Below are 27709 nucleotides of genomic sequence, written 5' to 3' on the forward strand. Positions count from 1 at the left end.
TACTCATAGGGACAGACAACAGGGTGGGGTTTTATTAGTAACTCTTGCTTTCCAGAAAGCAAATAAAAGGAATTTTCCATCTATCATTTTAAGCAGAGGTGTTAAGAACCTGTTTCCTGGAAGGTGATTTTTACTTTTGATACCTGGATTGACAACATCCAATGTTTTAACTTCTCCTTAGATGCAACCTGGTGTGGCAGAAGGTGTCCCTGCATGTGCCAGAGGGTTGGAACTGGATGAGCTTTAAGGTCCCTTCCAACCCAAACCAGGCTGGGATTCTATGACTGCAGGCACTTTGCACATGTTTCTGTCAGGACTGCATCTATGCTGGAGCACAGTAAAAGTCTCACAAAGATCTGGCTTGATTCCACAAACCATCTAGGACCTAAGCAGGAGGTACACATACAAACACGCTGGTGGGCTTAAAGATAACAAGGCACATCTTCCAGCCACTGTAACGCATGCACTGGTCTGTAGGGAAGACGAGAAGCTTTGGAAGGAAGTGGGAGCATCTGTCAGTCAATGCAAGAAAAGAGCTCTCTCCTACAAGTTTTCTCAAGCTCCCAGCAGTAGGCAGAGACAGATGGGAGACAGGCAGACTCTGCTAGCTCTTCATTATTGGGAATAATTTACCCCATTGATGATGAACTTCCATTCTCTTCAGTTCAGAGATAACGAAACAATATCAGACTGGCTGGAAAGAAGTACAGCAAAATGCATTTGAGTGAATGGAGCTTTGATTTGTGCCTGAGTGCAGAGAGTTGGTCCCGCTCTTCTTTCTGTGAAGCTGGAAAACTGGCCATGGCAATGCTTCAAGAACATTCAAGTCCCAGAGAGGGACTTTCCATTAGGGACTATATGGATAGGTCAAGGGGTAATAGACTCAAACACGGGAGATTTGGGTTAGACATAAAGGAGTTCTTCCCTGTGAGGGTGCTGAGGCACTGACACAGGGTGCTCAGAGAAGCTGTGGCTGCCCCATCCCAGGGTCAGAAGGTCCCTTCCAACCCAAACCAATCTGTGATTCCATGTGTTCTGAGCACTGATCTGTACTGTGACTGTTATTTAGTGCAATCCATAATAAAATGTTTCTCTATACATCATGCAGTAAATTGCTGTAAAGTCACAAAGGATGACTTACAGTTGAATGTGTCTCAGAATTTGTATTCTACAGCAGTTCCTCATCTGATCATACAATACATTTTTACTGCTGTCCCTTGTATACATCTGCAAAGGTATTTACCTATCTAGGGAATAAAACTGTAAAAACTTAATTGCTCACCTGAAGGCAGCTTTAGATGGATGAAGGTTTATCCTCACTAGCAAATGAATGTTTGAATCAGTTTATCTCCTTATTTAAAAGAAATAGTTTAAAACTTAGAAGCTAAAATCCCCTTGCTGCTCTGACAGGGGACAGGCACCCACTTGAATGTTAGAATCACAGAATGGTTTGGGTTGGGAGGGACATTGAACTCATCCAGTTCCAACTTTGTGCCATGGGCAGGGACACCTCACAACAGATCATGTCACCCAAGGCTCTGTCCAACCTGGCTCTGAACAATGCCAGGGATGGGGCAGCTTCTCTGGGCACCCTGTGCCAGCGCCTCAGCACCCTCACAGGGAAGAACTTCTGCCTTAGATCTAACCTGAACTTCCCCTGTTTCAGTTTGAACCCATCACCCCTTGTCCTATCACTGCAGTCCCTGATGACGAGTCCCTCTCCCTGTCCTTGTAGCCCCCTTCAGACATCAGAAGTTGCTCTGAGGTCTTCAGAAGCAGAACTGAAGTTTTACATATTTGCTTACCATATCCTTGTGAGGAGTCCAGAAATCAAAATAAAAAACAACTTCCTGAAAGCATTTATTTGCAATGTCACATGGGTCTTGTCTGTTCTGATTCTTGCCCTAGACAAACATGAGCAGGCAAAGTCCTCCAAAGCCTACTTCACTGTTACCACTGTAATAACGAATTCACCTTTCCAACAGAAGCTAATGATGGATTGATTATCCACCAACAGTAGGAGGAAACCAGCTGAAGTAGAGGAAATCTGAGCATTGTCCACTATATGCATGTCTGCAATCAACTGCAATCTACCTTGCAAGGGACACTTATTTAACATTCAGTTGTAAATGGGCAAAACACAAATAGCAATAATCCCAATTCTCTAACTGTTGAAGATCCAGGTCTGTAATGAAAGCTAAAATCCTTCACACGAAAGATTCATTTTAGCTGACAGACAGAGAAATGGTATTTGATCTGCACCTAACCCATGGAAACTAAAACTATTAAGACAACTGTAAGTAACAGCACTTAACCAAAAGGCTCAATGTGCCTACAATTTCAATGTTTGAAGCATTAGCACCACAGGGGTGGCTTTGCGGGGTGATGCTTCCACAATCAGTAACTTGAACTGAAACACAACTCTCCTATTCTTCTGACTCCCACCGAGTATTCAGTCAGACCTGTTTGAGAAAAATCAGTATATAAATTCTTCTTCCTTAGAAGCCCTGAGGATACAGCACTGCTAACCCGAAACACAGATGGGTTTATTGCTTCCTGTGCAGTCTTTCACAAAAACTCTCCTTACTCACAATCATGCAACCCTACTAGTGATGGAAAGGCTGTGCAAGCCATTCTTTCCATCTCGCCAGTGCTGCAGGGACTTGGAGACTACAGTAAGGCATGAAACAGCTCAACTTCTGCAGCAGGAGTCAAGTTTGCAGTTAGTATTAAAGGGACAGAGGATGCGTTTTGGAAGAGAACGCCAAAAACCAGGCGTTATGGGACTTCAAACAAGCATTTTTACATTTAAGCTTTTTGAACTAGGTGTACATTAAAGGTTCTTATTCACCCAAATGTGATCATACCTTATGCACCTTGCTAAAGTGCAGTCCAAGGAAGAACAGAGATCTGGGAGACTGTCCTGGGTTAAGCAGCAGCAGTCACTTTTGCTCCTTCTCAGTAGCTGGTGCAGTGCTGTGGTTTTGACTTTCAGCCTGGGAACAGTGCTGATAACACCGATGTTTTTAGTTGCTGCTCAGTAATGTTTCGTATGACCAAGGACTTTCTGACCCTCATGCTTTGCCCGGAAGGAGGGGAAGCCGGGAGGAAGCAGAGACAGGTCCCCTGACCCAAACTAACCAAAGGGGTATTTTGTACCACAGTACGTCATGCCCAGTATAGAAACTGGGGGCAGTTATTTGGAAGGGTTAGATCACTGCTCGGGTTGGGCCGGGTATCGGTCGGCGGGTGGTGAGCGGTTGTATTCTCTCCCCTTGTTATTTCCCTTATCATTATTACTGGTGGTAGCAGCAGTGGTTTGTGTTATACCTTAGTTACTGGACTGTTCTTATCTCGACCCATGAGAGTTACATTCTTTCCATTCTTCTGAACCACAGCCACATGGTTCCGAGTTGCCGCCTGGGCTTAAACCATGACAGAGACTATTCTGGCATCACACAGAAGAGCTTCAAGATCCCATTTCATATCATCTATGTAGACACACAGACACTCATTTAATAAGATGAGCACAGTACTTTGCCCCCTACCACCTGCTTCATGAACCAAGGAGGAGGCAGGATACTAAGAGAAGCATGACACAAGCCTAGTGCCAGCGGAGACCTTCCCAGCACACCGAGAAAGCTCCTACAGCCACGGTGCTCTCCACCAATAGCCAAAATCACTGCAATGCCAATGGCAGCTGGGTTGTGCTCCTCAGGAAGCATCAGGCTTTATGCTTTTAATGGTGGCTGCTCACTGCACACATTGTACATGTGTACATGTGCTCACTGCACACATTCCCTCACTGTGCTAGGCTCCCTTTCCAGCCAGTTTTTGGGGTCATTCCATCAGATTTCACAGGGCATGGAAGGCACAGAAGGACACCCTGCCAAATGGTCCCTTCCAGCAAACAACATCAGCTTTTTCATAATCTACGCATGAGCTTTGTTTAAAAATGATATTTCCATTGTCTTTTCTGATTTCAATAACAGAGAGAAGGTTCTGTAATAAACCTGTGTGGTTTATTATGTCTGTAGAATCACAGATTAGTTTGGGCTGGAAGGCACCTTAAGATCATTCAGTTCAAACTCCACTGCCACACGTAGAGACACTTCACACCAGACCATGTTGCTCAAGGCTCTTTCCAACCTGGCTGCTCCAAGCCCCATCCAGCCTAGCCTTGAGCACTGCTGGGGACAGCAGAACTGTATGCAGTACTCCAGGTGAGGTCTCACAAGAATCAGGTATACTGTCTCAAACTCCAAAACTGTGGCAATATCTGCGATCTTCTAAACATTTGCTTACCCATTAAAGCAAACCTTAAATGTTTTTCTAGGCAGCACATCATGTGTGATCAAACCAAATGAGTCATTAAATAATAGCTCGCAAGCCACGGAGGAAAAGGGATGCTTAGCATAATTTAAAGCTTTGCAAAGCAGTGAAATACTTGGAAACCAATGAGGAGGTCAGAGAGAACACCCTTATAACATGTATCACATATCAGTAGATAGATCTATTAAGCACTCACACAGAAACAGCATCCTCTGAACTTTTCTCTAGAGAAATGACTTCCCCGATACCAAAATGTTCTAAACCATTGATGAAATGTACCACAACACCTTGATTTTGGGAAGGATCCACATGATTTTACACAATGAAAGAGGACTGGCAAATCATCACAGTATGATCCTCTGTTTCAGGCTTATTTGTTCTACCGCAGCTTTCTAATTCATCTCTGTATCTCTGCTAAAGAGAGTATTCTAAATGGAAGCAATCATGGAAATGAATGTGTAAGGTCTGTTACACAGCCAAAGGTTGACTGTTAACAGGACAAGGCTGTGCTCCATTGCTACTGGACAGGTACCGCAGGTAAGTCGCTAAAAGTCATTAGAAACACAATCTGAGTAACATGGATCCTTCACAAAGAGCTTTATGACATAGAAAAGTATATAGATTACTATATAGCTTTTGATCTATGCCTAAGGAGTTCTACTCGCCAACTATCAAGAGATGTAAAGAAACAGGTATTACTTAGTCAGCCCCTTCATCAAATCCCATGTGTTTTCCAGGAAAGCCACATTCTTCACCAGCAATAAAGGATCTGAATTCATCTGTCCCCTAAGAAAATTGCTCAGATTGAAAGAGGGAGGTCTGGGGAGCTCACTGTAGCCTCAAGCTTTTCTTCTGCATTCCCAAATATGAAAGTCATAGATGAAGTTGGTTTATCATACTCGGACATAAGGTGTCTGGTGATGTGTTCCTCAGAACATGGCCACATTCAAGTATAACTGCTCCTAAGCCATGACATATTTTCTAATCACAAGTTTCTGTGGAGGATGCTTGTTTTTCCATGACTGGTGGCACATAACAAGATACAGTGCTTGTGATTTCTGTCATCCAATTTCTGACTGCTTCATGGAAGCCAATATCCATTAGCATCTCTATGGCAAGCTGTTTCTGTCTCACATCTTCCTCCATTAGGCACCTACAAAGTTAGGTAAGAGACAGGACCAGATTCCCAATGCAAAGACTCAAATCCATTTGTATCTTGGAGCTGTAGTGCCTCGTTGGTTGGTTTTTACTATTCAGAAAGACAGAGACTAACCCTTGACTTTCAATCCCCCATGCTAACTGCTATTACCTAAACCAAAAGCATTTGCTTATGAGTGAAGAAAGAAATCCACAGTACTGAAGAGTTTCATCCATCAAAACCAATTGAACTACAGTCATAAACCATACTAAAGACAGCCAAATCATGAGAACATAAGCAGGATAAAAGGAACATCAGCCTTTGATTTCATAGAATAGAATCACAGAATAGAATCATAGAATAGTTAGGGTTGGAAAGGACCTTAAGATCATCAGTTCCAACCCCCCTGCCATGGGCAGGGACACCTCACACTAAACTGTATCACCCAAGGCCTCGTCCAACCTGGTCTTGAACACCGCCAGGGATGGAGCATTCACAACCTCCCTGGACAACCCATTCCAGTGATAACAGTGGCTTCAGTGACATTCTTTCTTCTTTCCCCCTTTCCCCAACCTTCCTTCTCTCAGATAACCCCAATCACCATTACAAAGCATTGTAAAGTACTGAAGCAACTAATCAAAGGAAAGTATCACCCCACTAAGCAAGTTAAACGTGGAGACATCAGATATGCCTGAAATGGTCTGCCAGTTTCTGAGGTTATTCTTCTGCAGCAAACATGAGCGCTAAAAGACTTTTGCACCGATAGGAAAAAGCATCATAGCTGTCTCCAAAATGCCTGTCTGTTCACAGACACTTATATACTGCTGATTTACTCATCACATTAATGGCAAGGTTAATAACTAATGCTAAAGCAGCAATGCCTGCAATACCAAGAGAAACGTGTGTTCAAGACCACCATTTCTGCTCAAAGGGATCACATCGGACGGGCACACTCTCTTTTTGCAACCCTTTCCTCTTTGCTAATTTGTTCCAGGTTGGTGTTTGGCCAGGACTGTGTGTGTCGAACACTTCCGTGTAGAGACATGGTGTTGGGAATTCCCTGTTCAACACTCTGAACCCCTCCTGAATCTCAACAGTCCCCATTACCATCCTAGCAGGAGTCACCACTGCCTCTAAGGCATAACTTCAGACAGCTATAGCGACTGAGGAAACTTTAGAAACAACCCAAGTTACCATAGAAACAATCAAGTAACCCCAGTTACTCTAGCAACAACCCAAGTTACCAGCTTAACAAGAGAAACATAGGTCAAAGGAGAGCACTCCTGAAAAGTGCACAACGTGAATTTCTGTGTCCAGGTGATGGAGTTTCTGTCCTTTGTTTTATTAAACTGAGCCCTAAGTCGATTAAATGCATCTTTTTCCATTACCCAAGGGCAGAAAGGCTTGGCTTTAGAGTGCTTGGAACTGCTTCCTCAACTGGTTAAAGACAAGTGAAATCTGAGAGAACTGCTGGGCAGGAGAACACTTGTTGATTGTCAGACTGTGCTAAGGACTAGAATAGTATTTTGCTTGATTAGAAGGAAAAACTATTCACTCTTGTGCTACCAATATTTACTTTCTGTCCTCATTTTTCTTCAGAATGCAACAAGATGAAGATACCAAGCTGGATCTAAACTAAGAGCATGGTAAAGGTAAAGAAATGTCAAGGCTATTCCCCCTTAGACCCTCGTCCAGCAGGTACTCACAGACAACAGATATACTGTAAGGCAGGAAATCCTCTATTACAGCTGGCTGACAGAACTGCCATCCAAAAGACTCTGTGTTTACACTATCCCAAACACATGAACGTTAATTCAGTCTAAGTGACCAGCCTCTGTACAGGTTCTAACCTAGCATTTCAAATGTGAAGTTTGCATCTTTGGAGAGCTACAAGTCTAGCCTGTATTAATGATGGAGTCACCATCCCTGGAAGTGTTCCCAAACCATGCAGATGAGGCCCTTAGTGACACAGTTTACTCGTGGATTTGGCTGTGCTGGGGAATGGTTGGACTTGGTGATATTAAAGGTCTTTTCCAGTGTGGTTCATTCTATGATTCTACATGTTTGACTTGATACAAACCTCTTATTCCCAAGGCTGACTTCCTCAAATTTCTCATCTGCTCTGGCATTTACCAGTGCTGTTGTGCTGATTAGTATTTAATTATATAATATACTGTCAGTATATTATCATGCACTATAATATACTATTAGGATTATATATAACTTTATAATAGAATCATGGAATCATAGAATGATTTGGGTTGGAAAGGACCTTAAGGTCATCAGTTCCAACCCCCTGCCATAGCCAGGGACACCTCACACCAGACCAGGTTGCTCCAAGCCCCTGTGTCCAACCTGGCCTTGAACACTGCCAGGGATGGGGCAGCCACAGCTTCTCTGGGCACCCTGTGCCAGCGCCTCAGCACCCTTCACAGGGAAGAACTTCTGCCTGAGATCTAACCTGAACTTGCCCTGTTTCAGTTTGAACCCACCATTTCTTCACTAGTGACAACATTATTTAGGATACAGTCCCTATCTAACAAGAGATATTCCAGACCTGTCATACAAGTATTTGACTACTTTCGTGCTAGGCCACAATGCATTCAAAGAATGCTTTCCAAAGGCAGAATGACAGGTGACATCCTGCCATCAACTGAAGGGACATCAGCTAAAGAGACAGGTTCGTTCTTTTGTGTGACTGGGGCAATGGAAGGATTAGCACAGGATGACCTCCAGGATGACTGACAGCTTACATGCAGCTACAACAAAGCCTTTAAAATTAAGCTTATTTTCAACCTTCCTAACAGAAGCATACAAGTTTATTTTATATTCTTAAATAAGAAAGGAAATAAAAACCCCCAAACCAGTCAAAATGGAAACAAGGAACTCATCACCTCCTGCAGGTTCAAGAACCATAATGAAAACACGAAACCACAGTGGCAACACTAATGAACTGCCATCCTGTACTGACACGTCTTCTATCACAACACAAGGTCCTGTCACTTCTAGAGACTCTCAAGTCTCACCAGAGTGTTTCTGAACAGCAGTAACATTTGATTAAACCCCTGTCACCTCCAACAGGTTTCCCTTTTAATTGTGTCTTGATTTCAAGTTCTTTTGATTGAGATGCAAATGCTGAGTTCTGTGCTGTTTCCAAATGACTTTCTTTCCAATGTGCTTGACAAAAACAAGGTAATTTCAGAATGCCTTTTCAAGCTGGAAGCGCTGCAGAAACACCACACCATTTGCAGCCTATATCCTCCCATATTCCCTAGCCAAACTATAATCCAAAGTGTATCAAGAACCACACCATATTTGCCATAAGGCTGTAGCAGGTTTGCATTACGTTTGAGTTCTGCTGCTTTCGTGAGGATTTTAAGTCATAGCCAGAAAGAGAAACAAAGGATTAAAGCAATAAGGGAAGAGAGGCACAAGCCAGTGTTATCCATCCCAGTCAAAACCAAAGAAACACAGTCTTCTTGGGTGTGCAGCTCAAACACTTGCTGTAGCCTCAGGCAGAGAGCCAAATATACACCAACCACAAAATAAAGGTAAGAGCAGATGAAGAACTTATCCCAAGTTTACGCACAGTGAAAAGTATGACTGCAATGGCCCATATGTTAGCTCCTTCCCCTAAGCAAACATGAAGCTCCTTACCATACCCCTCAAGGGTAAATCATATTTAGCTCACATTTATCACAGGGTAGGATAGTACACGTCTGTTAGCACCCATTCCAGCAATAGTTTATGGTATATTAACTTGCTGAGACACAGCTGATAGTTTCTGCATCCCAAAAACATTACAAATGCAAAACTTAACATCTCCATTTATACTATTATTTTCAGAAAGGTAAGAAAACCAAATCCATTTTATTTCATATATACAACCAACAAGTGCTAGAAACTGTTACAGTTAGAAAGTATCTCCAAAAGCATTTCTGAAACCACCACTTTGGAAGTGTTGACAAAGTGTTTTGACATCTCTGGAGTTCTCCCACACACCCATACCCCTTTTTCCTTTAGCTGAAAATGTTCCATTTCATCTAGAAAGAAAAATGCTGAGAATACTGCCATCTGTGAAGCAGAGATCAGCTATCTCTAACATGCACCTCTTAACTCAGGCAGATCCCTTCACTTTGGGAAGTTGTCTGGCAGTCCTTTGAACTCACCATGAACACAGAATGTAGAATCCCAGATTGGTTTGGGTTGGAAAGGACCTCAAGATCACCCAGTTCCAACCCCCTGCCATGGGCAGGGACACCTCACACCAGACAAGGTTGCTCCAAGCCCTGTCCAACCCAGCCTTGAACACTGCCAGGGATGGGGCAGCCACAGCTTCTCTGGGCACCCTGTGCCAGCGCCTCAGCACCCTCACAGGGAAGAACTTCTGCCTTATCTCCAACCTGAACTTCCCCTGTTTCAGTTTGAACCCATCACCCCTTGTCCTATCACTTCATGTTCTATGAAGAACATAAAGTCCTGTAAGCAAGCAAAGGCAAAGACTAACCCTTGAAATAAAAACATCAGCAAAACCTATTTCCAATCAATATTATTTGCCTTAAATGTAGTAACTATGAAATATAACAATACTTTTTAAGAATGGCAACAGCCATTCTAGGTAGAAGCAGAAATCTGTTCCTTTCACAGACATCAGTGTTTCTTAAATTCTCAAAGTGCTTTTAAACTTCTATTATACATAAGCTTCTGGGAAAACAAAAAAGTATTAACAGGTCAAATTTCAAATTTAAATGCTAAGTAGCATTTCGGATTGACAAACTTCCTTCTGAATGAGCAGCATCTCTTATTTCCTTGAAGACCAAAGGTGACTATATTCAAGACAGGAAGTCATACAGCTTCAGACAGATCCATCCAGACTGATGCAGCCAAGAACAGGTCTACAGCACGTTGCTATAGAAACTCACAGTAAAACCATTCCCTTCTGGCATAAAAAAGAAACAAAGCACGTTTTAAATACAACACTTCTTCCAAAACTGTAAGACTTGGCACATATTGCTTACAACTTAGTGGATGCTTAATGGAAATGCATTTAGAGCATCCCAGCGCAGCAGCAGGGCCAGGGCAGGGATTGTCCCCCTGTGCTGGGCACTGGTGAGGCTGCACCTCGAATCCTGTGTTCAGTTCTGGGCCCCTCACTGCAAGAGAGACATTGAGGTGCTGGAGGGGGGGCAGAGAAGGGCAATGGAGCTGGTGCAGGGCCTGGAGCACAAGTGTGATGGGGAATGGCTGAGGGACCTGGGGGGTTCAGTGTGGAGAAGAGAAGGCTCAGGGGGGACCTGATCGCTGCCTACAACTGCCTGAGAGGAGGTTGTAGTGAGGTGGGGTCGGTCTCTGCTCCCAAGGAACAAGGGACAGGACAAGAGGAAACGGCCTCAAGCTGCACCAGGGCAGGTTTAGATGGAGCTGAGGAACAATTCCTTCCCCAGAGGGTGCTCAGGCATTGGACCAGGCTGCCCAGGGCAGGGCTGCAGTCACCGTCCCTGCAAGTGCTCACACAGGGATGCGAACACTAATGTCAGATTCTTTCCAGCACCCCGATTTCTCTCCTGTAAAGCATAGAAACTGCAGTCACTTTCTCTGCTTACAGGCGGACCAATTCTGAGTCAGCAGAACCTACACGTTAACCTTGTACCTGGTTCCTGTGGATCTGAGAGTTTGGAGCAAATCACAGAGAAAAGGACTCCAAAGCACTGCACTGCACACGATGTGGGATGGAATACTTACTTCTTTGTCTACCCCCAGACACAGCATTATTTGCTAGCAAGCAGGATTCTTGCATCAGTGTTTCTTGAAATTAGAGACAAGGAAGAGTTTCTAACTGCATTTTAAAGTGCATCCCTTCATGACTGCAGCAAAACCAACCATTAGCTCTCTGGCTCTCATGCAGAATTCATCCAGGTCACTAACTGGGTTTTGATAAGTCATTCACCCTGACCTGAGAATATGCCTAAGGGATACCTGTTAAAACATTAAACACTGCAGTTGAGGCAGAGCTGCACAGGAACAGCGTAAAGCAGCTAGTACACAAACAAAGCTACTGACAACTCAATCCTGACAGCTTGCATGAGCTAAGAAACAGGTTTCTTTCCATCTTGGAACATGATGTAACAAAATTGGTGATAATCTATAAGTAAAGATGTCTTGCTCTTTTCTAATCTTGTTAAGGTACCTTTACTTCCAACAAACAGCTGTCCTGCTCAAGATATATTTTACTCTTGTTCTATAAGCCAAAGCAGTAGCAATATAATCTATGAAGCTGCAGCTATGATTCTGTTGAATCATGCAGTGCACTCAAAAATAAGCTTAGACATGTGAGTGCTAAACTTATGACAGCTCAGCAGAGCCTTGCATTGGAGAAGAGTAAAGCTAGGTTAACAAAAAGCTTTTTGTTAAGAAGGAGCAAACCACTCTAAGACCTTTTATCACAGGGAGAGAATACGTGTGTCAGGACAGCCCATCAGGAAGTGCTGACCATTCTCCTTAGCCTCATGGGCAGAGAAGCAGGGGTATGAAGTGGTATGTTACATGATCCCCTGAGGAGTTAATGTGCAGGTACAAGAACCAGAATGGTGCCTACCTGCTAAAACAAAACAACAAACCAAAAGCAGAGAAATAAACAAGAATGCTCCTTGCGTTCTGCCCATGCTGCTCATCAGAGGGAAGGGCAAGCAGGCTGACCTTATAAAATCACTTTGAGCAACAAGGTATTGGTCAGAAGTTCATCTGCTGGAATTCTGAAGCTTGTGGAGATGAGAACCATCTCCCACTCCTTCCTCTGCAGGAAAACAGCTTCATTTGGAGGTGAGAAGAGGGAAGACGGACAGCGGTTTTGAGTTGGGTTTTGCTGGGGGATTTTTTAAGGTATTTGAGACATACCTGTCCCAGGAAGGAGGAACAAGAACCGATACACAGAATCAACAGATAGCTAACCAAATGGCTGACGTGGCATTTTGCCACTTCGATATGATTCACAGAGATATTTCAATTATCAGAAGCTGGAAGGAGTTTAATATTTTATCCACTGCAAGACCCATGACACATACTGTAAATACAAGAAAAAGCATCAAACTGGTTTCTGGGTTTTGTCAGGTATGAGAATTGGTTTCTTAAGAAGCATCTTCACGTCTATTAATGCTGCAACGGGCTATGATGCAAAAGGAACAGAAAGGAGAAAGCAGGCAAAAGCAACTCAGTTAATCTACAGCATTTCATCATCTTCTATGCAAGGCTCTATTCTAACCCCTTACCAATTGCCTGGCTAAAAGAAAATAAGCAGCAGAGTGGAGAGGGCCCTCCAGTGAGAATACACCTCTCTTTTCTGCAGATAAAGCACTGCTGGAGATCTGATCCTGAAACACTGCAGTTTCTCTTTACCACAACTAAAAATGTAACTGTATAAAGGCAGACAGCAAAGCTGATATTCACCAACCCAGCTCTCAAAGACACAACATCAGGCAGGACGTGGTGATGTTGCTGACTGTGGGTGACAGTCAACTCCCAACTCTTACTTTGTGCTATTCTGGTGACTCCATGTAACCCTATTAAGTGTTTAACACGCCCTTAGTGACATGGTTTGAACTTGATGACCTTAAAGGGCTTTTCTAACCTAGTTGATTCTGTGATTCTATGATCACATGTCCATGTTATACCAGAAGGCCAGCAGTTTTTCCTCGTAAATGCATCTTCCCAGATGATTAACAGCAGTGGTTTGAACAAGGGAACCCTGTCCCCTGCAGAGAAACGTTTCAGCCCTGCGCAAATGCAAATTTCTAAGGTTTATCACTAGAATTACTCTTAAAAAGATGCTGACTCAGCGTTTGCTACAGTGATGGAAACTTTAGTTAGCCAATGGTTATCGGAAGAGGGCTCAAGTCACTTAGGCCATGACCTCCTAAAGTAAAGTTGCTGCTGACAGGTAAAGCATCTACTTTGTTGGCAGCTGGTCAGCACTGAGCCCTTTCTATACCTGCCCCCTTCCCCACCCTTTTGTAGTCATTCGGAATGTTAAATTCAGTATCAGAACACCCATCTTCTTACCTGCCCACATGGCTAAAACACATCAGGTCAGGAACATCTGCCACAATAAGGTGATCTGGAAAATTCTAATTTCACTTTTTTACAACACCCTGACTTCTCAACATTCCTGGCCTCAAATAAATGGGCAAGCATCTCTATAAATACAGCGGTAAGAACAAAACCCAAGGGGGAACTGATTTTGCCCACGGCAGAGGAGAATAAAGAGTGGCACATTTAGGCAGTCTAGAAAACTGAATACACAGGCAGCAAACAGAAACAAATACAAGGCAGCACTCTCTTTTACACATCTGCTTACATAAAGAGGCCTATCTCACGAACACAAACACGTATTTGGCCTTGTAAGCTCTCCTCTGCCATTTCTTTAAAACATTAAAAACCGAAACACCAACTGCAGATATGACAAGGACATTATACACAGCAAAACACCAAAAGCTCAACCCACAAAACAAGCCAATCCTCCCTCCTGCTGCTGTCCTGCAGCTGCATCAAGTCTGACATGCAAAGATTAAGAACATAAACTTGTTCCTGAGAAAACAAACCATGAGCGTGTGCAGTCAACCTGCTGAACTAGCCAACTATGGCTATCAGTGAGCCAGGAGCCCAGAGACAGCCTGCAGAGCTTCTGTGGCAGAGGTGATGTGCACAAGGCTGTAGTGCTGAGCACACATGCCAAGCAACACAAAGCCATCCCCTTCCTAATTCTGTCTGATCTGCCTGGTTTGCCTGCCTCAATTGATTCACAGAAAACCAAGCCCATCTATTCACCAGCGTGCGTTATCACTTCAGCCTCAGTGACTCCGGATGATTACACTAACGTTGCAGTCAATAAAAACACAACACTACTGCCAAAGAACAGAACCAACACAATCAAAATAGAAAGAGTATGGGTGAACAAACAACAAAGAACAGTAAATATTATCCATCTGGGATCAGGCCAAGAGCCAGAGCAAAACAAGAAACTGAAATAATAGGAAGCAATAAGGCATAATAAAGCAGCCACACTAATCACTGACTATTTACATATGGTTATGTCTTATTGTCATCTATTTTTAGCCAACTACACGATCACAAAACATGCAAGAGCAGCCTGTCTGCTAACACGAGCAAGAAGTTAGAAGAAAGGTCTGGATTAGAGAACCAGTGCTAAGAATTCTCACTGCAGAGAGCTTCCAAACAGCTTTGCAGCAGAAAATGCAGATGATCAGCATGGCTTTTCTCCACACATTCATCATGTCATTTTGTTTTCAGAAGATGGAACAATAAATTAACGTGGAATAACAGACATTAGCATGTTTGCTCTCAAACAGTTGACATTTTACTATCTTAAGCGCATTTATGAGGGGTGAAGATAAACTTCATTCCTTGTCTTATGTTACTTAACTCTTCAGCTTCTGCTAACAAAGCAAAACTGAAGCTATCAACCACTTGGAGGTTTCCTAGTTTTCATTGTTCTCCCAATACTCTAGAAATCTGCCATATATTCCTTTAAGTAGTTCTTGATCTTTAGAAATAATTGCTACCAGTAGGAATTATCCAGAGAGAGACCTGTCAAACAGCTACTTACATCTTTGTGGGGAAAACCACCCCAAAATAGAACTATTGTACAAAGAATTACTCAGAAACACTATTTTAAGAAAGTATCACACATGAAAGCTTCAACAGTTCCATCCAAAGACTAAAGTTGCTACCTGGAATTAATTATGGGGTAATAATTAATTAAAGGTGCTATAATTAAATAATTAAATAAATTAAATAATTAAATAATTAAATAAAGTTGCTACCCGGAATTAATTATGGAGTAATAATTAATTAATTATTACCCACAAATACAACTTGGGTTTCTATTTATTAACAGCAGTCTATATACAATAATAGATATGTAAAATATATAAATATATATATAAAATATTTGAATTAATGGCAGTCTAACATAAAGCATTTTTTCTCTTACAAAAAGATTCCAAAGCTTGACAATACTTCTGAAGTGAGCCTATACTGGAGACTTTGCCAGTTGATAGCTTTCTAAAACCCAATGCAAAACAGCCACGAACATCCAAGCAGACACAAGAACTGGTCTGCTTTGCTACAGGCTGAAAATTCTCATCTAGAGCAAGGTTGAAGTGTTTTATGTGACAACATTTTCTCTTACATAGTATGACAAAAAGATGTGTTGCTGCATCCTTTTAACTTCGCATTTTGTAAAAAAAGAAAAAGAGAGAGTAAGCTTTAAACTTCACTGGTCATTTTGAAGGTCATTAAAATCATTTCAGTACCAGCCTCCCTTTCAGAACTTGGTCTTTGTCAGTACAGCTCCTTATTTCCAGCTTAACACACTTACATAACATACTACATTCAAGAGAACACTACAATACAAGCTGCATTGAGTCCATGTGTTTTGCTTACCTTTCCAGTGTTTCATCTCCCTTCCCACACCCGTTTTCTACTTGTGATCATTCAATTATCAAGCCTCATGGACAACTATAGCAGCAAAATGGTAAAACACAAACACCAGCAAGAACTTTCCAATCAGTTTTCTGTGGGCATGCCTTACATCCTTCCCCCTCCTCCCCTCAGTACAGCATCTTTGTATAGCATAGGCAAGATGCACCAGCACTTGCTACAGGTGGTATGCTTGCTCCAGTAAGATACAACCAGTCACATAAGAAAAAAGCCTACACATTCACCCTCCTGAAGCTGGTTCTAAACTCCTGGCTTTGTTGTAAAGGACTCAAAAAGAATCAGTGCTACCCACAGCAAAATAAACAGGCAAACAAATAATGTGCATGCCATCCTCCTCCAGTCCTTCTTCCCTGCAGCAAGCTTGTAGTACCAACCCAAGCAAGAGCCTGCACAGCATGCCAACACTGAATTAGGCCTATGCCACAAGCTGCCTTTCTTGTTCTGTTTCTACTGGTTTCATAAAATAGGAAGAGAAAATTGACACAGGATTCCTCTCAGTTCCAACTTTATCTAATATATATGCCTAGTTTTGTGCTTATTTCAGTCATCTTCCTGCTCTGTTGACTTCAGCTTGATGCTAAATGATAAAGAAATGGATGGTATCTATAATGCTAGTAAGATGTGCATTTGCCAACTGAAAAGGGAATCTTCAGACTGTTCTAGAGAATAAATAATACGTTCAAAGAAGATAATAAAAGTCAGACATAATAATTTGAGGAAATATTGTTGAAACTACAAGAAAAATACTGCATCTACCAATTCAGGTCTCTCTCAGTAGTCCCCTTGTCACATACTGAAGTTCCTGGGCCAAGAAAGTTACGTTGCCAACAAGTTCCATTTATTTGCTTCTGGGTTGTTTCTGCTTGCAATCATTTTTTATAGAGGCTACTGAAAGCATAGTGAACTTCTCAGTACACTGGATAATGTGTCCCATTGATTATTTTGGAGGAAGGAGACGCCTTGAACTTCTTCACCTTCAGATGTTTCCATATAAATGAAGTTTCTGAATAAAAGGAACTGACTACAGCAAGCAAATTCTCCTAACCTTGTGTTTGTTAAAGCCAACTACTACACAGTCTCTAACCCAGTGACATACACAGATGATTCAGAGCCCACTGTTGTGGTTTAGGCCAGGGTAGCCTAAACAAAACTGAATTACTACTTAATACTTGAATTCATTGACAGAAGTCTGGATGTTTATTGCCTCTGTGACAGGAACACTGTAAAAGAGCTGTGTCCTCCAGTTCCCCCCCCAAAAAAAAACAGTTTGTAATAATCCAGAGAGACCAGTATTTTTAATCATGTTGTTATTCTTACCTCAGCCTTTCTTCTTCTTTCTTCCGAAGGCTGAAATCTCGCTGAACCACCTGGAGCACATGCTCTGCTTCTTCATCAGTCAAGCCTGAAAGATCCAGTTTTCTCCCCATTGTATACTCTGTTCTGGATAGGAACAGCTATGAGGACTATCTGAAATCAGAAACAGAACAACAAAATGCAAAATCAGTTGAAAGCACTGATATTTTTCCCCAGTGTGTTGAAATCACAGGCACATCTGCCCAACAAAAAGAAAGTTACTGCCATCAGAGAAGAACATCATAGAATCCTGCAATGATTTAGGTTGGAAAAGACCCTTAAGATCATGGAGCACAACCAGTAACCTCACACTGCCAAGTCCACCACTAAACCATGTCTTTAAGCACCACGTCTACAGGTCTTTTCCATATCTCCAGGGACGGTGACTCCAGCCCTGCCCTAGGAAGCCTGTTCCAATGCCTGAGCATCCTCTGGGAAAGGAATTGTTCCTCAGCTCCATCTAAACCTGCCCTGGTACAGCTTAAATGACACATTTCAGAATTATCTTTCAAGTTCCATGCACTGAAATCAGACACACACACACACACACACCCCCATTAAAAAGAAATGCAAATGAGAAATCATTTTGGGTAATAAATAATATTGAGGGGAGACCTCGGTGTTGCTCTCCACATGGAACACGTTCAACGACCTCAGGTGAAATCGCATTTGGATTATTTCTGAAGTTCTTACACCATGGCTCTGCAAAACCATTTACAAAACAAAACCCCTGTGAACGTGTTTGAATAGAGAACATCCTCTTCTGGAACACTCAGAGGGGTTTTTTTGTGCTACCAACTAAGAAACAAGGATTTTAAATCATCATTAAAAGGAGTACACAGGTATCATTTCAAACGCATTCCCCAGTGCGACTGGAAAGATGTAGATGTCACTGCTACCACCACAGGAAAGAAAGCAGGATTCTTCCCATTAACTTTACTCACACCCATGTGCTTTATAGGGAAAACTCAGGATATAACTGAAAGGAAAAAAACACCTATTTTAAGCAACTGCTAGAGCCAACGAAGACACCTCCATGGTACAGCTACAGCTGACCAAGACACAAGACAATGAAGAGACTAAGAGATCAAAGATGTAGTTCCAGCTGTTCTTGAGCATCAAGTTAACAACTGTGATGAACACTGTCACAATAAGCTCTCCCTTCAGGTCTTCAGCAAGATGCTTTGGGAAACAGTGTCAAAATTAATAGTGGTTTTTCATACCTGCAAACTTACCACGGGGAAGGAAAACCAGCCCTTTGATGCAGCTGCCACTACCAATGAGCATGTATTAGAAGGGAGAAGTTCACCCCTGAATGTATGAGAAGGGGGAAGCATGCAGCCCGAGTACCTTTGATTTGGGGGTCAGAAATGACTTAATTTGAAGCAAAAACATGGTTTAAAATCACCGCTGACTTTAATTTGATTTTCATGCGGTTTACTTAGAATCCCAGAATGGTTTGGGTTGGAAAGGACCTTAAGATCAGCCAGTTCCAACCCCCCTGCCATGGGCAGGGACACCTCACACTTACCTACCTGTAAGACTCAGCCTGCATTCCAATGGTACATAAACCACTAAGGAACTTGTGTAGGATTTTCCCCCCAGGAAATAATATCTCTGATCTGGGAGTATCACAGCAGTTTAAAAGGACTTATAAACAATGCTCAGACGTCTCTTTTTCAGTAGATCTGGATTATGCATTTCGGAAATGCACAAGGGCAAATACTCCAGAGGAAGTGAAACAAGTTACATGAAAAACCAGAACACAAACAGGCAACAAAATAGTTTCTCAGCCTAAAATAACTTCTGGCCTCAATTGAAATAACTTCCATGAGGCTGTTCAGATGTTTGCTTTTAGGTGTTTGCCTTCATGAGTAATAAATACTTCTTTGCTAAGGCTGTTCAGCCTGGAGAAGAGAAGCTGCGTGGAGACCTCAGAGCAGCTTCCAGTGTCTGAAGGGGGCTACAAGGATGCTGGAGAGGGACTCTTCATCAGGGGCTGTAGTGATAGGACAAGGGGTGATGGGTTCAAACTGAAACAGGGGAAGTTCAGGTTAGATCTAAGGCAGAAGTTCTTCCCTGTGAGGGTGCTGAGGCGCTGGCACAGGGTGCCCAGGGAAGCTGTGGCTGCCCCATCCCTGGCAGTGTTCAAGGCCAGGTTGGACTGGGCTTGGAGCAACCTGGTCTGGCGTGAGGTGTCCCTGCCCATGGCAGGGGGTTGGAACTGGATGATCTTGAGGTCCCTTTCAACCTAAACCAGTCTGGGATTCTAGAAAACTTTTGCTCAACAAATTAACCCACTGTAAGAGGAAAGCCTGGGCTTGCAATACGTGATTATTGTTTGAGTAATACTGCAATCTTAATACTTCTTACAGGCAGTTTTAAAATCAAATTAAAACTTCCACAACAAAAACATTCCTTGAATTTAACCTTAAAAAAAACCAAAACACTGAAACACCCAAAACCCCCAAAATCCCCACAGAGCAATGAGCAAATGAAACGTTGCAAATGCTTCTGAATTTTAAAATGGACAAGAGCATCTACCCAAGAAACGAGGGCAAGTAGGATATTTCCTAGTCACTCATATGACAGCTGAGCTGCTCAGACTTGCAGCCTCAGCAAAAGATTAGCATTCCTGGAGGGTGGGGAGAAAGCCCACAAAGCAGCAACTAACGTTTCAAACAGATTTACTGCTTCACAATGAGCCCCCTTCTGAAGTTAATCCTGCAAGTGCCCACGCTGAGTACTGTACAACACAGCATCTTAGTTTTATGTTGCAGCAAAGAAATCAGCCCTAGCTAGACTGCATCTGCATCCAGTCTGGGCTCCCCAGTACAAGATACAGACTTAAGAGAGTACCTGCAGCTCAAAGCCACAAAGACAATTAAGGGACTGGAGCATCTTTACCATACAAGATGCTGGGATCTCCATAGCTGCAAAGTCTCGGGGCAGGACTATACAGTGTGTATCCAGCAGAGATGCTTCCAGTCCCCTGGCACCACAAACAAGAATATCCTATAATTCTTCCCATTCCCGAGCAGATTTATAATCAAGATTCACCTGCTTCCACAACACAGTATCATTTTTGCTATAAAATGCTGCTCCTTGAAGCGCGTTGATGAAATGTGATACTTGAGGAGCCAGTATCACAAACGCCTTCAACCCAGCTATTTGCAACTCGAGTATTTCATACAGAATATGTCTCCCTCACATGCTCTCAGCTTTAGTCACCAAACCAAACACCAGTTTTTCTGCTCTGTTCTGCTACTCTACAACTTCCAGCATTTTCCAGGTAGAAAAATCAAGAAGAAAACATTTACTAGTAATCTTTTGATCCTTTTGCCAACCACCTCAACTTTAGCAGCCTGTCAGGCCCTAAGAAATACTGCTTGATCTGCCTTGCCATTATGATTTGGCATTTAATCAACTTTTGCAGATGTCTTTTAGTACCTTAAGACATTCTTTCTATAATCTTATTGATGAACATTTTGCCCATTTAAATCAGACAAGATTGTCATCTTTTTAAGGCACAAAGGAAGGCAAGCACTTTGTCCACAACAGAGCTCCGTCACCACACCTTGTATTTTAAAGAGTTCTGCCTACTGGCTGCCTGAAATAAGTGATCCCTTTCCCAGCAAGAGGCCATCACACTCATTTTTTAGTGTCATTGTCACAATACATATCATATAGAAATTATCAAGTGTCACACCATTTATTTAGTGACAAAAACAAGGTCCAAGTGTTGAAACTAAAGGGAATTCTTGTGTTTTATGTCGACAGGCTTGAAGAAAACAGACTCTAGACAACAGACAACATTTAAAGAGCATTACTCTCCAAAGTAATTTCTACTAGAGCTAGCACATCCATAAGTCTAAAATTAGGCATAATTAATGTTGGCCACAAATTTCATAGGGCTTTTTTTAATTCTAAGGAATTCCAGAAGCTGCAGTAAACACCACTGTGGATATTTGTCCCTTTTCACTGGAAATAAACTTATGTCCCAAAACAACAAGAGGGAAAATATACTCAAAGCCACCTCTTCAGATGAAAAGCGAAGCACAGCCCCACTGACTTTAACATGAGGACTTGCATCCACTTTTTAAATGAGATGCAAGAGCAGGATCTCGATGTTATTCTTTGTACCCACACTGATTTAACTGAGATTTACTGCATGTCTCCTGTGCTAGATCCAAAGCAGAAAATTCTCCTCCTGTCAACCTCGTGCCAATTTTACATGAGATTTGTTTAGAAGAGCAAACGGCTTGCAAGTGCCTGAGCAAAGTGAGGTTTCTTTCTCTGGGGGATGCACAGGGTGAAGCAGCAGGTTTTAAAAGAACCATGAAGTTCATTCACTTTCTTCTGGGAGAAATAGTCCTTATTAATGCACGTTACTGCAATAACTGTGTGCACTCCTTATCTAGAGTGCAAGGACATACTATAGTAGGGGAAATTATATAAATCTTCAAGTCCAACAGGCAGTGCTGTGCGGGTTTAAATTTAATGTATTTAGGAAATAAATAGGAGTTTCACAGGGTTCTTGCCTCTATAGTTTACATTATTTTAAGTACTATGAATATGAAATAGCAGAAGCAGAAAAGCTCCACTAAAGTCACATTTTAGTTTAATAAGAATGGAATCTCTCATCTAAGCACTCTCCCAGAGGCAGAACACAGCATATTAAACTGTAACTAAAATAACCAGGAGCTATTTTGTTTATATAGGAAACTTCATTTTTACAGAAAAGCCTAAAGATTATAGGGAGGACTTATCTGTCATCTACTTTTGACAGATTAAAGAAAAAAAAAAAGTCACATTAAAAAGAGAACCTTCCTAATAAATCATGACCATTTCATAGCTACGTATCAGGCCTGTAACTGACACACAGGTATAAATCCCATTGGCAATTCAAAAGCCAAGTTCATTGACCAGGATAATCTCCCCACTGCTAACAGTGAACTCCCTAGAGGAAAGGCTTATGCAAAATTTGGCTCTACAGCTGCTAAAGATCAAAGGTCATCCAGCATATACTGCTAGCACATATTGTATAGAGTCACAGAATTAGTTTGGGTTGGAAGGGAGCTTCAAAGGTCATCTAGTCCAATCCCCTGCAATGAGCAGGAAATTCACTGCTTTCCAGGATGCTCTCATTTTACTTCAGTCTCATCTTCCACTGTTTATGCGGAATTTAGTCAAACCACGTGCAACTCTGTGCTCTCTATTTAGTAGCAACTGTCTTATGGGAGAATGTGTAGTGGAGATGATGGGTCTTGACAGCATTCTGACTGTGTGAGACTGACTGTTACGCTTCCCGACATGAGGAAGACAGCTCGGAGACAAAGACAAAACTGGAGCGGTAATGTGCTGACATGCAATTGCATCTTGGATGATGCAGCTGGTCTCTTTTTCACACGCCTTCAATTTAAAGCACTCATGCAGCTCATTACTGTAACAGACTGTCAACTAACCCCCAAGGTGAACCATCACAGCCCATATGCGCACTTAGGGCATGCATCTGAAGAGCCCTACGCTATCAGAAATTCCACGTCTTTAGGAACCAAACTGCAAGGGCTTTCCTTTGGATGCCCTTGGATGCAAAGTGGGACTCAAAGCTTTCTGCTTCGTACCCAGGCTCCCTGTACAGAAAGAACAGCAGCCACTGAACAGTTATGTCCCTTCTTTCACCTTCCCATGGTACAACCCACACCAGAACACACCTGGCAAACCCATCTTCGCTGTACTTTCTAAGCTTGAGAGAGCATGAAGGAAACACTAAACAAAAAGCTCATCTGTATTGAGGTAATGCTGAGCAGAGGTAGCAAAGACTGCAAAAATCACATTCACCCATCTCTGTCACATTACACGTACATCTTTCTCTGCAGACACCCACCAGTCTCTGCCTTTCACAAACAATGGCCTTCAAATGAGCTACACAGTTTAAACATAGAATCACAGAATGGTTTGGGTCGGAAAGGACCTTCAGATCATCCAGTTCCAAACCCCTGCCATGGGCAGGGACACCTCACGCTAAACCACGTCACCCAAACTGAAGGGAGGTGAAAGGTTGAAGGGAGATGAAAGAAAGAGCAAATCCTTCTCTGCTCTGCCAGAGAACTGATGACGGTTTCCATCTCATTTTAAGAGGCACAGAGGGAGTACTCACTTTAATCTGTATAGCAGCCTACCACACGCACCCAGAAAAGGGCTCTGGTTCAATGCCACGTTAAGCCTGAAAATGTTCAAATATTTATCTCCCTCCCTGTGGAAGATTCCATAAGATAACACAACTCAAGATATTCCTGTGCAGACCTCTACTTCGGATGCCAACATCCCATCTTCTTGTATGGTCTGAAAAATGAAACAAAGGTCCACTACCACATGAGCTGCGGAGCAGCACATGACAAGTATGTGTTTTGAAGTTAAATGCCTTCCCCAGCACCACAGCAGTCACTATTTGTACGAATAGCTATAGAGGAGCATCCTACAGATAAAATTCCACAAACTAAGCAAGAAAAGATAGGTCCACTGAGATAACTCTTCCAAGTTCAAGATGCCAAAGCATCCCTACTACATAAAGCGCTGGTAAGGCCTCTCATCCGTGTTACTTACACCTTTTAACGAGGGGAAGAGAGCACTGAGAAGAGAGGTGAAGCATTTTTAAAACCTCAAACAGCTCTGGAAACTCTACATTTTAGATCTGCACATAAATTCCATTTTGCATTTCAGTAATACAGGCAAAAGGGTTATGATATATTAAGCATCTCATCGTTACTTGAAGCCATATTGTGATCAACCCATGCAAGCTACAAAAGTAAACAGTTAAGTGGATTGCTTGACTGCTACCAAAACATCCGTAATATAAAACCCAACCAATATGCAAACACACCACAGGCATACTTAAAGGATCCTACACAATAAAATGGGTTTTTCCCCCTCCACAACATATGTTGCGCTAATTGATATTCTGCATCCCACTTACTAAATACCACTCATCAGCATAGCCTTAAGTTTAATCCAGGAACTAACCTCTGTGAGAATCTTTCTGCAGGACTAGGACAGAGAACAGAGACTCTATTTTTAGAGGTTAGAAAATTCTCCCAACAGCAGTTGCCACGATGAGATCGTGTTCTCTAGTGCTGCCAGATGTGAAAACAAACTTCATGCAGTAAATCACTGCTAATTCTAAGCACTGATGGGAAACCCCACTGCAAATTACTGCATTTTACAGATTAGCAAGTAAATGAACAAAATAAAAACAGTTTCATAAGACCGTGCCTTCTGCATTCGTTCTAACACCTGCAAAGTGATTCTAACCCCGACTTATGCTAGAACAAGCAAGAATCGTAAGAGATTCGATAACAAAGAGTGATGTCTGTAAAGCCACATGTCCTATTTCACTGAGACTTGGTGATGAGCTGTGGTTGGTTGGCACACAACCTGCACCCCATGCATGGAAAAAAAGGGTTTCAGGAGCAGGTTGTCCTTCAGTTGTTTAGATAAGCATTTGTTAAGTGATACAGAACAAGAGCGAAACAGAGCCAGGCCTGTAGAAAGCCTCTGGAAACCAAATTAGGAGCTGGTTAATCTCCCAGGTGGGGGGAGTTAATGGTTTAGTTTGTTGACACTGGGAGCCACTCTACACAGTGCTTAGAACAGGCTCTGCTCTAGGCCTGAGCTTGGCTACTAGGTTTTTTCCCCCCTCTATTGACACAGCACAACACAGAGGTAAAAACAGCATCTGAGCCCTGGCCAACAAACATGAACCTGAAGCTCTGGATCCCAAGTTCATACAAACAAGGCACATTTGCATTCAAGTACAAGACGCAGCCAGGCACCTTCTTGAGCTCAAAGGCCAACTTCGCTATCAGTTTTTGACTGCTGGTTCACTCATATCTGAATCCAAACTGGAGCAGCCTCACAGCTCCTTTAATTTGAACTAGAGAACCAAAGCAGTTCATCCTTTTACAGGTTTTGAGAATCATCCAGGCAGCACAGACACCTTTTTAGAGTCCCACAGAAGCTGCTATCTGATCAGCTTACATTAAGCCACTATCATTAGGAACTAGCTCGGACTCTTCTGCAGCTTAGTTCCTTCATTTTTGAAGGCAGTTCCCTTTATCAGGGCCCAATCTTGAAGATCGAAGTGGCATTACCAGTACACTGCATAGCATGCTCCTTTGATAAGCTCCTACATAAAGGACATCAGCTTTACCAAGAAAACTCCTGTCTCTATTGCTCTACATTAGCCTCTGGACCTTGATACGACATTGACAGCAACTTCTCCCCTAACTGAAAGCACAATCTTAGCTATTCTCCATCTGCCACAACTCCACAGATGACAGAACTCCACAGAGGAGGTACGGTTCACTTAATCATGTGTGGGACACAGTATTTCATCTATTGATTCCCCTCTTTTTGACCTGTGATGGAGAAAGAACCTGAAGCCTCATCATTAAACATTAAAAGTGTAAGGAGTTGGAAGAAGCAGGCTGATCTTCTCTAGAGGAGAACTGTTTGCTTCTTAGCTGGGACTCAAACCATGACTTTTGTGCTTGCAGTGATTAATTTATGGACAATTTCTGGCACTGCCTTTTAGCTCAAGCCCAACTAAGGTTGTAAAACAGAGCATCACCAGAAGACACCTTTTATAACCCTCCTCAAAGCTCTTTGTATTGTTTTTAAAACCTGGTGTTGCTCCAATTCATGCCCCACAGCTTGATTTAAACCCAACTCATGTTCCATCAAACGAATACCAAAGCACTGATGACAGCTAGATGCAAGCGTTGAGATAACTTCCAGCGGTACACCAAGCACTCCCGGGGATGACCACTGAGGGGCAGAGGGATCCGTTCTCTTAAAGGGGAAAAAAGGGAAGAACCTCTTGGAAGATTAACGATGCTTAGAAAAACAGGTACACTCTGCAGCTCGAGGTACTCCAGTGCAGCGTTAGCTGCATCTTTGAAAACAGCACACAAATCACGCACTGAGCATCCATGTCCTAGCAACTAATGCTAATGGCACAAACCAGCACTTTTCGGTTTGGATTGGCCTGTGACACAACATCCTGTTCACACAGCCCAAAGGGAACAAAAGAAAAGCACATTAAAATTACCTTCTGCATCAAAGGTAACGCCTGATAAGCACAGAAGCCCTTCTTGAGTTAGTTTCAGAAGAGATAAAACTCCTCATCACAGGAGCAGAACATAAAACTTACTCCTCGAGTTGTAAACATGTTTTGCTTTCTTTCCTCTCCTGAAGGCAAATAAATTATGCGCTGCCTTCCTCCAAGGGTAGAAAGTTGGTTTATAACAGCAGAGCCATGTATTAGTCCACATAGAGGCAGGTGGAGGGTGCTGGAGAAGGGACTGTTTTGTTACTAAAATACCCCAAAGATTTCAGGCTGTTTCCCGGATTCAAGACTCATTAAAGCCAGTGGGAGCGCACAGACTTTAATAGCCTTTGAATGAGGCTCAACACTTCAGATTGCTATCACAAGAAGAGACTACATCTCACTCTCTACAGTAAATTACCTCAGCACCCTTTAAACAGACTTGATCCAGAAATGATGGCTGCATTAGGTCACTTATCCATTTATTCTTCTCCATCAAAAAGCAGCATATGTTGCAAGGAAGAATCCAGACAGAGAAGGTTTTTGGAACTGCTGCACAGCAGAACTTGAGCTTGGGTCTTCAGCAGTACTAGAGTTCCCTTCCTGCCTGCCAGCAGTACCAGCAATACCCAGGGAGACTACTTAATTGATTACCATGAGTCAACTTGAGACAGTGCCATTGAAAGCATCTCATCTTGAAGATTAATCTCCACAGCAGTTAGCTCCTCCACTTGTATAGGTGAGGTTATACTTGTACTTTGCCTTGAAGAATGCAAAATTTACTTCCTAGGGTAATGCTCTGTATCTTAAGTCAACCAACAGACAGCAATAACTGCAATGATCCGAATAAACACCAATATTAGCTTTATGTTCATCAGTTGATCAATAAGTAAACCAAGCACAGAGGAAGTAACAAGAGCTCTTGTTTCCTTTACCCAGCTCAGGGACTGCTATGTCAGTAAAAATTTGCAAGATGTGGGGTTTTGTCAGTGTAACATTCTTAAATAAATAAATAAATAAACATTCTGCTCTGCTGTTGAAATTTAATGCTTATTGGCCTGGAAATCTGATGTTTTCCTGATGTATTCCTATTTCCAGAATAGCATCCATGAGATCGAAGTATGGGCCATTACTGCAATAACGCTGAGACTAGCTTTTGTCCGGTCAAGCCACTGCAGCCCTTATACTCTGTTCTTCTAAGCTAAAGCTTTCCACTATATCGTGCTTTATTGCTTTATTTTCAAGACACAGAATGTCAAACATCC

The 27709-nt window shown here is 42.4% G+C and overlaps 1 protein-coding gene across 6 annotated transcripts in view; it reads right to left on the bottom strand.

Annotated features, from left to right (window-relative positions):
* MYRIP (myosin VIIA and Rab interacting protein) overlaps positions 1–27709 on the bottom strand; it is a 210011-nt gene that overhangs the window by 169388 nt on the left and 12914 nt on the right. For all 6 annotated transcript variants that reach the window (XM_061464517.1, XM_061464520.1, XM_061464518.1 and 3 more), the window contains exon 2: positions 17303–17452. In XM_061464517.1, coding sequence (XP_061320501.1) covers positions 17303–17412 — 110 coding nt within the window. In that variant the 5' untranslated portion in view covers positions 17413–17452. The remainder of the gene's footprint in view (positions 1–17302; positions 17453–27709) is intronic.

Source organism: Pezoporus flaviventris, unplaced genomic scaffold (genome assembly GCF_033815535.1).
Source record: "Pezoporus flaviventris isolate CSIRO_AGI_PZ_B2104156 unplaced genomic scaffold, CSIRO_AGI_Pfla_v1 ptg000037l, whole genome shotgun sequence".
Classification (NCBI taxonomy): domain Eukaryota; kingdom Metazoa; phylum Chordata; class Aves; order Psittaciformes; family Psittacidae; genus Pezoporus; species Pezoporus flaviventris.